General features: G+C 46.6%; 1 protein-coding gene across 3 annotated transcripts in view; it reads left to right on the top strand.

Annotated features, from left to right (window-relative positions):
- The window catches only part of SLC24A3 (solute carrier family 24 member 3), a 509497-nt gene that overhangs the window by 366252 nt on the left and 129841 nt on the right, over positions 1-13404 (top strand). For all 3 annotated transcript variants that reach the window (XM_003268234.3, XM_030826204.1, XM_030826205.1), the window contains 3 exons: positions 3139-3213; positions 8092-8176; positions 8562-8665. In XM_003268234.3, coding sequence (XP_003268282.3) covers positions 3139-3213; positions 8092-8176; positions 8562-8665 — 264 coding nt within the window. The remainder of the gene's footprint in view (positions 1-3138; positions 3214-8091; positions 8177-8561; positions 8666-13404) is intronic.

Genomic DNA, 13404 nt, shown 5'->3' with positions numbered 1-13404 from the left:
CAAATGTGCAATTCTGTATCCCAATTACCTAATGTGAGTGTCCTTTCAAAGCTAATCTTAAAACCTGCATATCATTGGATCAGCCAAGTCATACAGCAAAAGAGGGTTTGAGTCCATTGTAATTTGGGAAAGGGGAATGTATTTTCTGATTTATTCCCAGGCTACAAAATACAGCAAGGATTATTCTTAATTGACATTTTCTTTTTTTTTTTTTTTTTTTTTTTTTTTTGAGACGGAGTCTCACTCTGTCGCCCAGGATGGAGTTCAGCAGTGCGATCTCGGGTCATTGCAAGCTCCGCCTCCAGGGTTCACACCATTCTCCTGCCTCAGCCTCCCGAGTAGCCAGGAGTACAGGAGCCCACCACCACGTGCGGCTAATTTTTTTGTATTTTTAGTAGAGACGGGGTTTCACCATGTTAGCCAGGATGGTCTGGATCTCATGACCTTGTGATCCACCCACCTTGGCCTCCCAAAGTGCTGGGATGACAGGCGTGAGCCACCACACCCGTTAATCGACATTTTCAATAAAAAGCCCATTGGCAAATAATTTTGTACAGATTATGAATAGATCTATTAATGAGTTATTTTTGAGATTTTTCTCCATGCCAAGCATCCCAGGCTCCTCAGAAATTAGAGAAGTATAAGACAGAGTTCTTACCTCTAAAATCTCCCATCACCTACAAAAGTTACACAGGAAATACTATTTCAGAGTGAAAATATTACAAAATATAGATAGGGATTATAAAATACAGATAGAGTCACACTAACTGAGAGAGAAATGTAGCCACTATTTTGATTAATGGCCTTACAAACTCTTATAGGCAAATATATAATATGTGTATATACACATATGCATAGATTATTTAATAAAGAGATTGTAATGCTGTTTTTCATTTAGCAATGTATTGTGAATGCCTTTCCTTGTCACTTCATATTGGATTTACACAATCCCTTTTAAGGGCATCTTATTGAGTGATGAACCACAGTTTATATAACCCATTCCCCAAGGTATATTTTGCTAGGTTTGATAACTTATTGTAGTCAGCAATTCTGGAATGAAAATACTAGTGCATATGTCTTTGTGCATTTGTCTGATATTTCCACAGGATCTAGTGTTAAAGTATACTTTAGAATCTTACGATCTTATGGAAAAGACCAAACATATATGTGAAAAGCAAACAAGCACATACAAAGCAGGGACCCTGGGGCTACATTAGTGCAACTGCCAAGAGTCAAAGGCAACAGAGATCATTTCATGCTTGGGTTGCCACAGAGGCTTCATGAAGGACAGTTGCAAGTGACAGAAACTTAAAACTGCTTAAGTGTAAAAGGCCTATTATTGGCTCATGAAATTGGAAAGTGATTTTGATTTTAGAATGGAGCCGGGGCCAGGGGTCACATGGTGTCATTTGGGACGTGTGTGTGTGTGTGCGTGCATGCATGCCTGCATGTGTGTGCCTGTGTGTGTACTTTTTGTGTGTGCATGCGTGTGTGTGTGCGTGTGCCTGTCCCATCTCTTCGGTCGGCTTCTCACTGTGGGAGCAGCATTCTTCTCAGGCAAGTTTTCTCTATATGACAGCTGCCTCTAGCAGCTCCAGATGTGGGGTGTTTATATCCATAAAAAGAGGGTGTCTCTCCCTCAGCTTCTCCGTTTATCTCTGCTTGGCCCCTTACAGACCTGTCCCTGACTCTCCACTGTGTGACAGGGCATGGATGTTCTATGGCTATCGTAGGTTATGTGTGTGCGCCCTGTGTGAGGAGGAGGGGATGTATGACTCCCATCCTGAGGAGCACTTCTCAAAAGGAAAAGATACTGGGAGGTCAATAAATGAATGCAGTGTCACTGCTGAGGTGCTAGAACTTGAACCACACCTATTAGATGCTTTGAGAAGTGAGTAACAGAGACATTCTAAATCAGACTGGCCTCAACAATGCTCATGGCATGTTATGAAGTCAAGAGGCAGGGTGGGCACTTGATCAAGGGCTCAGTGATGTTATCCGGGGCTTAGGTTTTTTCTGATTCAGGGTCAACTTCCTCTCAAGTCAGATTCCTTCAATATGACTATCAGTGGCAATGAGGGCTCCCAGCTTCCTTGTCCACAACAAGCAACAGAGGGTGAGAAATGGCTCCCTTTGGCAAAAAGTAAAAGCCTTTCCTGCACTCTAATTGGGCCAACGTAGGTCATGTGCTCACCTCTGAACCAATAGCCACAGCTAAGGAATACTGCATACTGATTGACCAATCAGCATCCACTCCTGGAGAAAAGGATAGGGTCACCTTCCACATGGGGCATGGTGGATATTTGGACAAAACTGGGGTCTCCTTAGGAAAGAGTGGGAGAAGGATGTTGAGTGGTCAGTCAACACTGAAATCCTAGTAAGATTTCATTAGTTAGAGAGGGAACACGGGGTTGGATACAGTGGAGAGGCAATTTCTGGCCAGAAGGTAGAATTCCAGGGGATACCCTGGTCATAGCTGACCAAGATGCAAAAGCAAGTTTGCAAAGCTTGCCTGCAGGGATCCGGTGAGTAAACAGGTTCAGTTGGAAGTGTTCATTTATTTATTCCCTCATTCCGCATACCTTTATGGAGTACCTCCTATATACCAGGCCCTGTGCTGACTGCTGAGGATATGGCAATCATTATATGAAATTAAGTATATGACATCATATCCTCATGAACTTCTGGTGGAGGAGACAGACAATAGATGAATTAATTTAACATATAATGCATCAGGAAAAAACAAAGAGATAAATGAGATAGAGAGAAATGGGAGCGGGGGAAAGAGGTTGCCATTTGAGCGGGGACCTGAAGGGTGTGATGGCGTGAGCCAGTGGGATATCTTGGAGGAGAGTGTTCAGGGCAGAGGGAAGAACAAGTGCAAAGGCCCTGAGACAGGAATCCGTGGCATGTTTCATGGAAAGGGAGGTGGGCAAAAGGAGAGTGGCAGGTGATAACATCAGAGAGAAAGCTGGGACCAGGTCACAGGAGAGTGTTGTGAGCATTGGAAAGACTTGGTATTTAAGATGTTGAATTCATGATGACAGAAGATATTATCAAAGCAGAAGGTGGCTGGACCCTCATCTTCCTGGCTCTGCCTCACTCTAACTTTAACCCCTTTTATCTCCTCTCTTCCAGGCCATATACATGTTCTATGCGCTGGCCATTGTGTGTGATGACTTCTTCGTCCCTTCCTTGGAAAAGATCTGTGAGGTACGTGCCTCATATTCTTGGTATGTGTGAGCCAGACTGGGGACTGGACCTGTGCCCTGTACTATTCCAGCCTCCTCACCAAAGTCCTGGGGAGCCCTCGCAGGGCAGCTGCAGTGGTAACACCAGGCATCACCATGTTTGAGAGCAATGGGCGATATTAGCACCAAAGTGCCATCAGTCTACTGAGCATTTCATGACTCTGATCAATAATCAGATGAAAACCCACAGGACCAACCTCCCCAACTCCATTTAGACCTAACTATTGGTACTATTTGTGTTTTCCTTCCCCATTTTCTTTTCCTTTTAAACTCACTCTTCCTTTCTCTCTGTTACTTCCCCCACCTCTCTCTCCTGTGTTTCCTTCTGCCTCCGTAACTCTCCTTTGATATCCGTGGCGTCCTCGCAGGATTAAAAACCTCCAACTGCATACCTCTGCCACGCTTCCTCTCTCTGTATGTGTACAGAAATGCTCCAAGCGGAAGCACTTGGATGAAAGAATTGGCCACAGAGATCAGGAAAGTGCCCCTGTTAGAAATCATCACGGTGCATGCCAGGCTGAACAGCAAGTTAAACCCCTTTCATCAAAAAATATTCAGCAGATCTAGAACTCTTTCATTCTCTTGCCTCTTTCATCTCTTTGTCTGTTTGGAAATGTAGCTTCCTTTATCTGAAAGCTTTCCATTTTATTTATTTATTTATATTTATCTATTTATTTTTAAATTCAAAATCCCTGTTTCCAGAAGGCATCTCCCCGAGACACATCTGTCCGGAATTCGGTTTCTTTATGCCAGTAGTTCTCAAAACTGGTTGTGTCTTCCCTTTCCTTCTCTCTCCCCTGAGTGCCTGATCCAGTAGGTCTTGGGAGAGTGGGAGGGGGTAGAACTTGCATTTCTAATACGTTTTTCAGGTGATGCTGAGGCTGCTGCCTGGTCCAGGAACCACAGACTTAGAGAACCACATACCCTAAGCAGTGTCTTCTACATCCTGGAAGTTATGTTGGATACTTAAATAAATAAAAAGTGTCCACAATAACAATATTTAGAGAGCCACAGGAGGGGTTCTCTTCCACGGTAGCACAGAGTAAGTGAGGTGGCATCTGAAATGCACAGTGGGCAGGTGTGGAAGCCCTTTGTCCGAGGAATTCCACCTGGGAGTGGGGTCGCCTTATGTTGAAGGGGAGGAGGTGTTCCTCACCTGTAACTGGAGTCCTCTGTGATCTCTGAAATACCACCATTGGGTGGTTTATTATTCATGCAGAGCAAAACAACTCTCTCTCTTTCCCATGCAAATTTTTTAGTGTGAATATCAAAATTGTATTCTGGAAATGTCAGTACAGTTGTCAGCATGTGTTCTACTCAGCTGAGGACACAGAACCTGTGAATACCCACGTTCTTGTAGGGAGAGGCAATCAAAGAGCCAGAAAATGGCAGGAAAAGAGGGCAGGTGTGAGTCTTTTAACAAAAAAGTTATAAGGAGAGGAAAAGGAAAGAAAATGTTTGGTGGCGGGGTGTTATTTTACTAGGTCCCTGATATGGTTCAGTCGCTAAACAGTGTGGTGAGACTATGTCTACTTGTCTTTAATCATCTCAAGAATTCTGCCAGGTGACTGATATTACCCCCTCTTTACAAACAAGGAAACCAGAGCTTAGAGAAGCTGAGCAACCTGCCCTGGGTCAAGGGATACAGTCACTGTTTGAGCCCACGTCAGCCTGATTTCCAAGTCTTCAGACTTTTCTCTACTCCATCCAGAGACGAGCCTGGACCAGGTCATGGTGGTGTTAGAACTGGCTGCACTGCCTGGACCCACAGCGATACTGGAGGAGTGGGCACAGAAGAGCAACCACATTTTCCTGGGCTCTCCCTGCTCCCACCCCGAATCTGGTCTTATAAGCAAGATTCATATAACGAGAGTGGGTGCCCCGTGCCTGTCTCCTGTAAAGACAGTGTTGGCTCCATGGACTTTAAACAACCTTAATTGTTGGGGAAACGTTATGTCTGTGAATGGTGGGTGGGCTGTCAGAGCTCACATATATTTAGAGATCCTGACATGTTTACATCTTCTAAGAGATGTGGGATCAGTTCTCCCTGGAGTTACACTTTCTCACAAGATGAGAGGATCATGGTGTGGGTCCACCAGCAGTGGCCTAGAGGGCCTCTCGGCCCTGGACTCTGTTTACTGCCTGTGCTTTCCCTAATCACCTTTTAATAATTCGGTATAGTGTGTTTCATGGTTGCTCGTAGACTAAAACTGGGAGTAGGGCAGAAAAACACAGAAGGATGTTGTTTCCAGCTTTTGTGAAAGGTGAATGGGGAGAGAAATCCACACTGTTCAACAAATCATTGCTTGGAGGTCAGGGCAGATTCTCACTCATTCTCAAATACTTTAAAGTTAAAAGCAGAAAAATGTGGGGTTTGGGAAAAGGCCAAGAAAAGAAAATGGGAGAAAGAGAAGGAGATAAAGGCAGTGACCCAGGATCCGAAACTGGGGTCAAGCCCTGGTGCTTGCAAAGCACCTGCTCCATGCCAGCCCCTTCCCCTGTCTGGACCTCACTTTCTCCTTGTGGGAGATGACAGCCCCTAGATTTTGAACAGCTGAGAGATACCAGTGCAGGACATGCAGAGAGAGTCTCCAGAGTTTAGAGAAATCCTATAAGCCACAGTAGACAGCCTCAGCTGCACTGAGGCGGGAAGGGAGAGAGGCATTTCAAGAAGAAGAGTGAACATGAACCAAAGCTCAGCGAGTGGAAGGGCCTGGCATCCCCAAGGACCATGAGGTGGCAGCCCTGGGCCGAGCAGAGGCTTGTCTAGGAAAGATGAAGGTGGATGGGGAGGGTAGGAAGCTTTGGGACCCACGTGGAGGCTTCCAGGACAGCAGTGGGACATTTGAGCAGCAGAGGATGTGACAATAGATCTGGAACACTACTCACCCCTCTGACGTCAGCACTAAGCTGGGCTCTGCCTAGACGAAGCTCTATGCCAGGGGCTGGGAGGAAACTAGATCACACACAGCATGTCCCATCCCATCCCAGGGCTCCTAGCTGCAGAGCAGCTCCAGGGTAATATCCACAGGGGGCTGGAGGAAGTGGCAGGGAATTGGCAAGTGCAGAAGTGCAGAGAGAGAGTGGGGGAAGGAGAGAGATTGATGCTGCGAGGGACAGAGTTGGGAGGAGATCGGGAAAGGGCTTGTGCCAGAGGCAGGATTAGAACAGCCCTTAGAGGGAAGGTGTCCGTGGCCAAGTATTTGGTGAGAGAACGTCTGAGCTGCAAAATCAAGATGGGGTTTTACACCAGCATACGGGGAGCCCTGCAAGCCAGGCTGGGCGTTAGGAATTATTCCAAGCTCTGGAGGGAGCTGGGGAGGGCTTTTGAGGGCTCTGTCATGGTAGCTAGGAGTCCAGAGTCAAGAAGACTAGAGTCCTGTGAGATATTGCCAGGGCTGAAGTGAACTGGGGATGATGGAGGGGTGTAAGAAGATACAGAGGAAGAAACAAACTGGCTGGATGAAGGAGAGAGGGGAACTGGACATGAACCCAAGGTTTGGATGCCACAACTAATACCCCAACAGGACAGAACCACAGCAACACATGGCTCCCGCCTCCTGGCAGGTCTTGGCAAACCATACAGGGAGCTGCAAGCTGTGGGTCAGGCTACCTCACTCACAGACTCTTAGCTCCATGGGACAGGAGTGCTTGGGCACCCCTCAAAGCCACACCTTGCAACTTTGAGCTATCTGCGCCTCCATCTTAGGGTCTGCTCGGCGTCCCTTGTGAAGCTTCGCTGTCCAGCCGACAGCGAAGCGACCCAGGATCCTAGATCAAAATCTTCAACTAGGGCTTCTCCTGCAGACTATTGTGGGTGACTCAGTGGAGGCCAGTGACCTACATCAGGGCCACACCGCCCCTCTCTGGCTGAGCAAGGAAGTGCAGCTGTTGGTGCCACTGGGAAGAGGAGGATGTCACTCAAGCTTGACTGCCAGGAGGGAACTGGCTATTCACTGGCAGCCAGCAGCATACTTTCTGGGTCACGACTGAATGCAGAAATGCAAAATCTGGTAACCAGCCTCTAGTGTATAATTGCCTTGACTTCTTGCAAATCACCTTTTGGTTTAACAGAGTAACCTGGAGAGCTCATTGTATAAACCCCATCTTGGCAGGGCTGATGCCTCATTACCTTCTTTTCAGCCTTAAGCCCCCACTCCCACTCTCTGATCCCGGGGTTTCCAGACTGCCTCAAGGAAGGGGAGTGGGTTTCAGGAGGATGATCCCCACATCCACACCCCAACATGCCTCCCTAACCTCCTAAAGACTCACAAACTGGTTACCATGAGCCTCATTTAGCCTGAGATCAGCATAGTAGCACAAAAAATCAGGAAGTTTTGCATAAAAGTTTGGATTATTGGCATCTCTTAAAAATCAGAATATCTGGCCACACTGGGGGAACTGGGCAATGCTGCCCATAGAAAAGAGGCAAACGCCCCCACCATAGCCTCAGACCTACCACCTGCTGTGGCCTCCCACGGGCCCACTCCACTCCTGACTGTCATCTGCACAGCCCCTGCGGGATTTGGGTTGAAGACCCCTAGATCTTCCCAAGAGGCTTTAGCTCGTAAGGACATGTAGTTCCCTCCCCAAACCTGTCCCTTGAGGAGGACATTGAAAGGAGCTGTGACTCAGCAGGGGATCGGCAGCAGGGGCTGCGCTCTGTGAGGAGGAGAAGGAGGCTGAGAGGGACTAAGTACCAGCCCCAGGTCCCATCGGTCCTGCTCTCGCTGAAGCCCCAGTCTTTGCTTCTCAGGGCTTGGCCTCTCGGGTGTCACAGTCACCTCTCTTCCAAGATGGAATCCCAACTCACCTATGCTTTGTCTTTGCTCCTCTGTAGCGCCTGCACCTCAGTGAAGATGTGGCTGGGGCCACATTCATGGCGGCGGGCAGTTCGGCCCCAGAGCTGTTCACATCGGTCATAGGTAGGTGACAGACGGAGGGACATCTCAGCCCTTCACTGTCTGAAGGAAAAGGGCTCTGGGAACAGATGGCCCCCAGACCGAGATTGTCTACCACTCATAGAAAATGATAATCCAGGGACCCCAATGAGTAGAACATCAGCCTCCCATCTGCTGTTGTTGTTTTATTTAAATGATGCTTTTACTGCGCATGAACTTGTCCCAGACCCCAAGCCCATCACACTCCTATGCAGCTATCATCCCTCTGTAGATTAGAAAGCTCTCTCCACCCCTCAGCTGTTTCCTGTAGATTCTGAGAACAATCTAATGCTTATGAAAGGTTCCCCATGCCCACCTTGGAATGCAACAGGGCCACAACAGCCAGGCTGATGTGGGATCTGTGTTTCAGGGGTCTTCATCACCAAAGGCGACGTGGGAGTTGGCACCATCGTGGGCTCAGCGGTATTCAACATCCTGTGCATCATTGGTGTCTGTGGGCTCTTTGCTGGGCAGGTAAGACTGGCAGCTTCTTTGTGATGGCAAAATGTGACACTGGGGAAAGGGGAGGCATGGGGTTTAGGCAGGAGACTATCTTGCTGGAACACAACTTGCATCAGGGCCCAGTGGTTTGGGCAGCAGTGATTTGGGACCTCACATCCTAGGAGGCTGGCCCGCCCAGCTAGAAGTGGAAACTGGTAATCCACCATTACTTGGTCTCCATGTTGATGGAATATAGAATGCTCAGGTCCACATAAATAATTAACCAGCCTGAAAGATGTGGGTTACAATCTGAAGGGTTCCACATTCATTTTGGTATGTTACTGATCTGAACTAGAATGGCCTAAAACAATTTTAGGTGTGATTTTTGCTCAGTGGAAATAGAATACGTGAGAATCTGCTAAACACAATGAGAATACATGAGAATCTGGTAAACCAAATGTGCAGTCATCACAGTTTAGGCCACAGCCTAACCTTTTTCGACTGTGGTAGAGCATTTCATTTCTCTGTTACAGCGTGCCTTTGGGGTCATGAAGGGCTCTGCAAGCCTGCAGTTTACCTATGGAGTTGATGCCACTTCCAGGTGGTGTCCTGGCATCTGTGTTCTTTATGAATACTGGTGTCTGTTTTGGAAAGTCTGGGGAAGGTGCTCAGAAGCCACTGTGTGGGAGGCTCTGGGCGACCAAGCCTACATTGCGGCAGCACCTGGAGGTTTGTTTGCAGGGTTTGCAACTGTTTTGCCAACTCTGATATCCTAAATTTCCTCAAAGGAATTTTATTTAGAAACAACACAACCCTGAGGTCTCTGCCCAAATACCCACAACTTTGCGTATCTTCTAGTAAAAGTCACTTCTAAAAGCTCGTGGAGGCTACTCCACTTACAATATCAAGGAACCTGTTGATCCTAATCACTTGATCAGCAGCCTTGATATGAACAGTGCACTGTTCTACTGGAAGCGGCTGATTGGGTCAGGGGGCTAAGGAAAGCCCCAGGGCAGCCTTCCCCACACCCTTTGCCAGGCCCCTCACCTCACAGCAGCGGCGAGGGGCACCCCATGCTGCCCGTTCCGCTGATGTAGACTCGAGGGTCTCCATGCAGGATACCCCGGGTCCACCATTGCATTCTCCACTGCCCATTTTTACTTCCGTTATCTTCATGCCTATTGATTTGTCTGGATTGCCTGGTGTGTCAGTTACTTTCAGGTGACATGCAGAAGGACACCTGGATCTCATTGGGACTCAGCTCCAGGGCCCACAGGTGGACGGGTCCCTTCTATTAGGAAAAGGGGCTCCCGGTACATGGTGACTGAGCTCCACTCAGCTCCCTAGGCTGAATGATTTCCCTCTTCTCATCCTTTCAGTCAGTGAGCTCATGTCTTAGATTTTGTGGACCCACAATATGCGCTTTTTAAATCTCCCATAAATGTAGTTAGTATTTTTTTAAAAAATGAGTCTCTGCCTTTGCCTTTGGTGCTATTTGCACTTCCCTGGCTCTCCTTTGCCTTGGACACCTGCTCGTGGCCTTCCAGAGATAAACAGTCACACCCAGCAGAAGAGTCTGTCGCTGTTAGCACTCTCCTAATTGGCATTGTCACCATCAGCAGTATGGTTATTAGTCTGGCTGTTATTAGTGTTGTCATTAGTTCATTCGTCATTTGTACCTGAAGCTTGATTCACAAGCAAGCCCAAAGGAAGAGAGATAGTGTAGAGAAATGAAACAAATGACTGGGGAGCATCTAGTCAGTGCCACACAACTAATTACTTATGAAACGGCTTGGATGCGTGTGTGGCTCATCACTCATTAGCAACGCGGTTCATCCCAGCTTGGTTGGAACACCTGCGTCAAAGGCAAAGGGCTCCCTGAACTCCAAAAAATGCTGGTGTCTGTCCCTTGACTCACCCCAGAAGGTCTTTGCTGGCTCACCTCACAACCCCATAGCCATGGACAGAAGTAACAACCATGACTGTTGGGAGAAGCAGTCCACGCGATGACTCTGGATGCCAACCTTTCCTTCTGACTTTCCTGTCCTGTGCCCACCTGGAGATTTTCAAGGCCATCCAGCTCAGGGTTTTGTAGGATCCTTCAAGTCTTTGCAGAGGAAGCAAAATTATGTTTTGGAAAGAACATGGGCTGGGGAATCAGATGGGTCTGGGTTTAAATCCTGATTCTGCCATTTTCTGGCTGTGGAACCTTGGAGAAGTTACTTATGTTCTCAAAGCCTCATTTTTCTCATCTATAGAGTGGGTACAAGCACACCTACTTCCTAGTGTTGCCATCGGGATGAACTATAGCATGTTCAGCATTAATGGCACCTGCTCTACATAGTAAGTCAGTCTCAGACACCATTAGCTATGCTCAGAATACGCATCCCTGGGGTTCTCACCTCCAAATTCCACCTAGGTCACTGTGATAATTTGACCAACTCATTGATGGAACTTATCTAACAGTCAAGGGTGTCCACAGCTTAATTAACAGACACAGGATACTCAGTGGGAAGGGAAGGGATAGTCAGGGAGAAGGTCTTCTAAATGGAAATCAAAGTAAGGAGACGTTCATAGAAAAACAATCTCAAAGGACTGGTACTTACTTCTGTGCTGTCTATCAGTGGGAGGAAAAAAAAAAGAAATGACAGCTTCCCAGCCTCAAACAGGGAGAAGCTCTCCCAGGCGGTGGAGTTGGTGCAGTGGAATGTTACGGCAAAGGCTGGATATTGGGGACTGAAGCGATTAATAAATCCAATCATGGATCTCACTTAGCATTTTATTTATGTTGATCTGCACTTTCATTTGGCTGGGAGAATTACCAGCGAGTGCCCGTGGGCCTCCCTCTATGAACTTCAGCATGGAGGGTTGCACATGACCAAGTCTGTTATCCATCTGAAATTAAAGTAATTAAGCTATAAGGTTTGAGTTCCTGTCTCAATTAGGGTTTTGATGAATTCAGTATAATTAAATGTCTGCTGTATTTGCAGTTTGCAAACATAACCCTCGCTTTGGTGTTCGCCTAAGGTGCTTTGGGGAGTTTTATGGGACAAAAAGGAAATTGCTTTTTAGAAAGTGGCTTATAGAGAGGTTCTTGGCATCACTTCAAGACATTTACAAGGCTGTGGTCCTACAAGTTTCCTTTATTTAAAAATGAAGAATAATAACAACAAAGAGAAAACACCGAGCTCTTGATGCAACATACTAATGTATCTTGTACATTGTATTGAAGGGACTTCATGCCAGTTTTGTAAAACAATGTAGTTATGAATTTCAATCTGCCGTTCAGAGCATGTTAAGATTTAAATGCATAACCACAAACAGAAATTATGCAGTTTAACTGCATCCCAGGTTAGGACTTTCATATTCAGGTTATTACAGGCCGGCAGATGGCTCCAGTTTATAATAAAGAGCTCCAACATCAGCCCTACTGGCATGCTTAAAATGTGCCTGATGTTCTTTGGCAAGGCCCATCTCATCTTGGCTGGGTTTGCCTTTCTTCAAATAATACTGGCTCGTTTAAACAAACCCTAGCAGCACCCAAAAGTTGCACCTCTGAATTGAAATCCACCTGCATTTGGGTTTCCCCAGGAAACTCTAAGCAAGGACTCAAGTGCAAACAGTTGATTTGAAAGGTGATCCCAGGAAGTGCTTGTGGGACAGTGTAGAAGGAAGGCAAGGAAGAGAAAGCAGTGGAGGAAAGTGTGTTAGCAAGCCAGTTATCACTGTGGGCAACAGAGATCTAATTCTTCTGTGGGAACTGGGAGACAGTTTAACTGGAGAGCCACTAAGTTATCTCATGTAAGGAAGCAGGTTAGCTAGAGTATTTATCCACCAGGTTCCATCATTCATTGGTTAAAGACTGCACTTAAGGGATATTAATTCCCCAGCATTCCAGCTTGCTGGGCCCAGGCAGAGTGGCCTTTGGGGCCCAGGGGAAACCCCCAGGCAAAGAGATCTAGGGAAAGCAGTGGAAAGGGCCTCAAATGGTAAAGGTGGGGAAATATGAGTGAGCTCATAGTAAAGCGTTTGCTATGAACTCAAGACAAAGACTTTAAAACAATCCACTTGCTGGGTCTCATCTTCAGCTCCCTTGGATGAAACACAAGCTTTAGTACTAGGCAGACTATAAAGTGTCTAGGGCCAGGACATCTTGCATTTAAAGAATTTCCTCTAATGTTAAAAATAACAGCTACTCTTTATTAAGCTTCTCTAACGTTCAGGCACCACACTAGATTCTGTAAAAATATTTGCAGAAATACACCCACTGAGTTTTAAGATAGTTATCATCCTTCTTTACAGGCAAGGAAATGGATACAGGGGGATTCAGTATACCCCAGATGGCAAAGGGTCTATTGTGAGGTAGTCAAGACTGAATTTGAGCTCACATCAGTTGGTTATAAATGCCATTCTCCTTCCAAAAGGGGGATCTACGATTTAAAAATCTCCAGATGTTATCATTGCATTCTTATGATTAGCCTTGGATTTTATGTGTTCTTTGGAAGTTTGGAGTGTAGGATCCAGGGTCAATGCCAAGAAAACGGACACATTAGCAAAATGGTGGTAGCCTGTGCTACAATGGAAGTATTAGGTAGGTGCAAAAGTAATTGCGGTTTTTGCCATTGAAAGTAATGGCAAAAACTGCAATTACTTTTGCGCCAACCTAATATTGTACTTGGCCCAAACAATGTGCAGCTGGAAGTTTCTCATATACTCAGATGGCATCTCCCACAGCTGGGCTTTTGCTTCCACCACAGATGGAGGACTCAGGC

The sequence above is a fragment of the Nomascus leucogenys genome, chromosome 13, assembly GCF_006542625.1.
Source record: "Nomascus leucogenys isolate Asia chromosome 13, Asia_NLE_v1, whole genome shotgun sequence".
In the NCBI taxonomy this organism is placed as follows: Eukaryota; Metazoa; Chordata; class Mammalia; order Primates; family Hylobatidae; genus Nomascus; species Nomascus leucogenys.
Note: the sequence above shows the minus strand (reverse complement) of the source record. Positions and strands in the feature narration are given on the sequence as shown.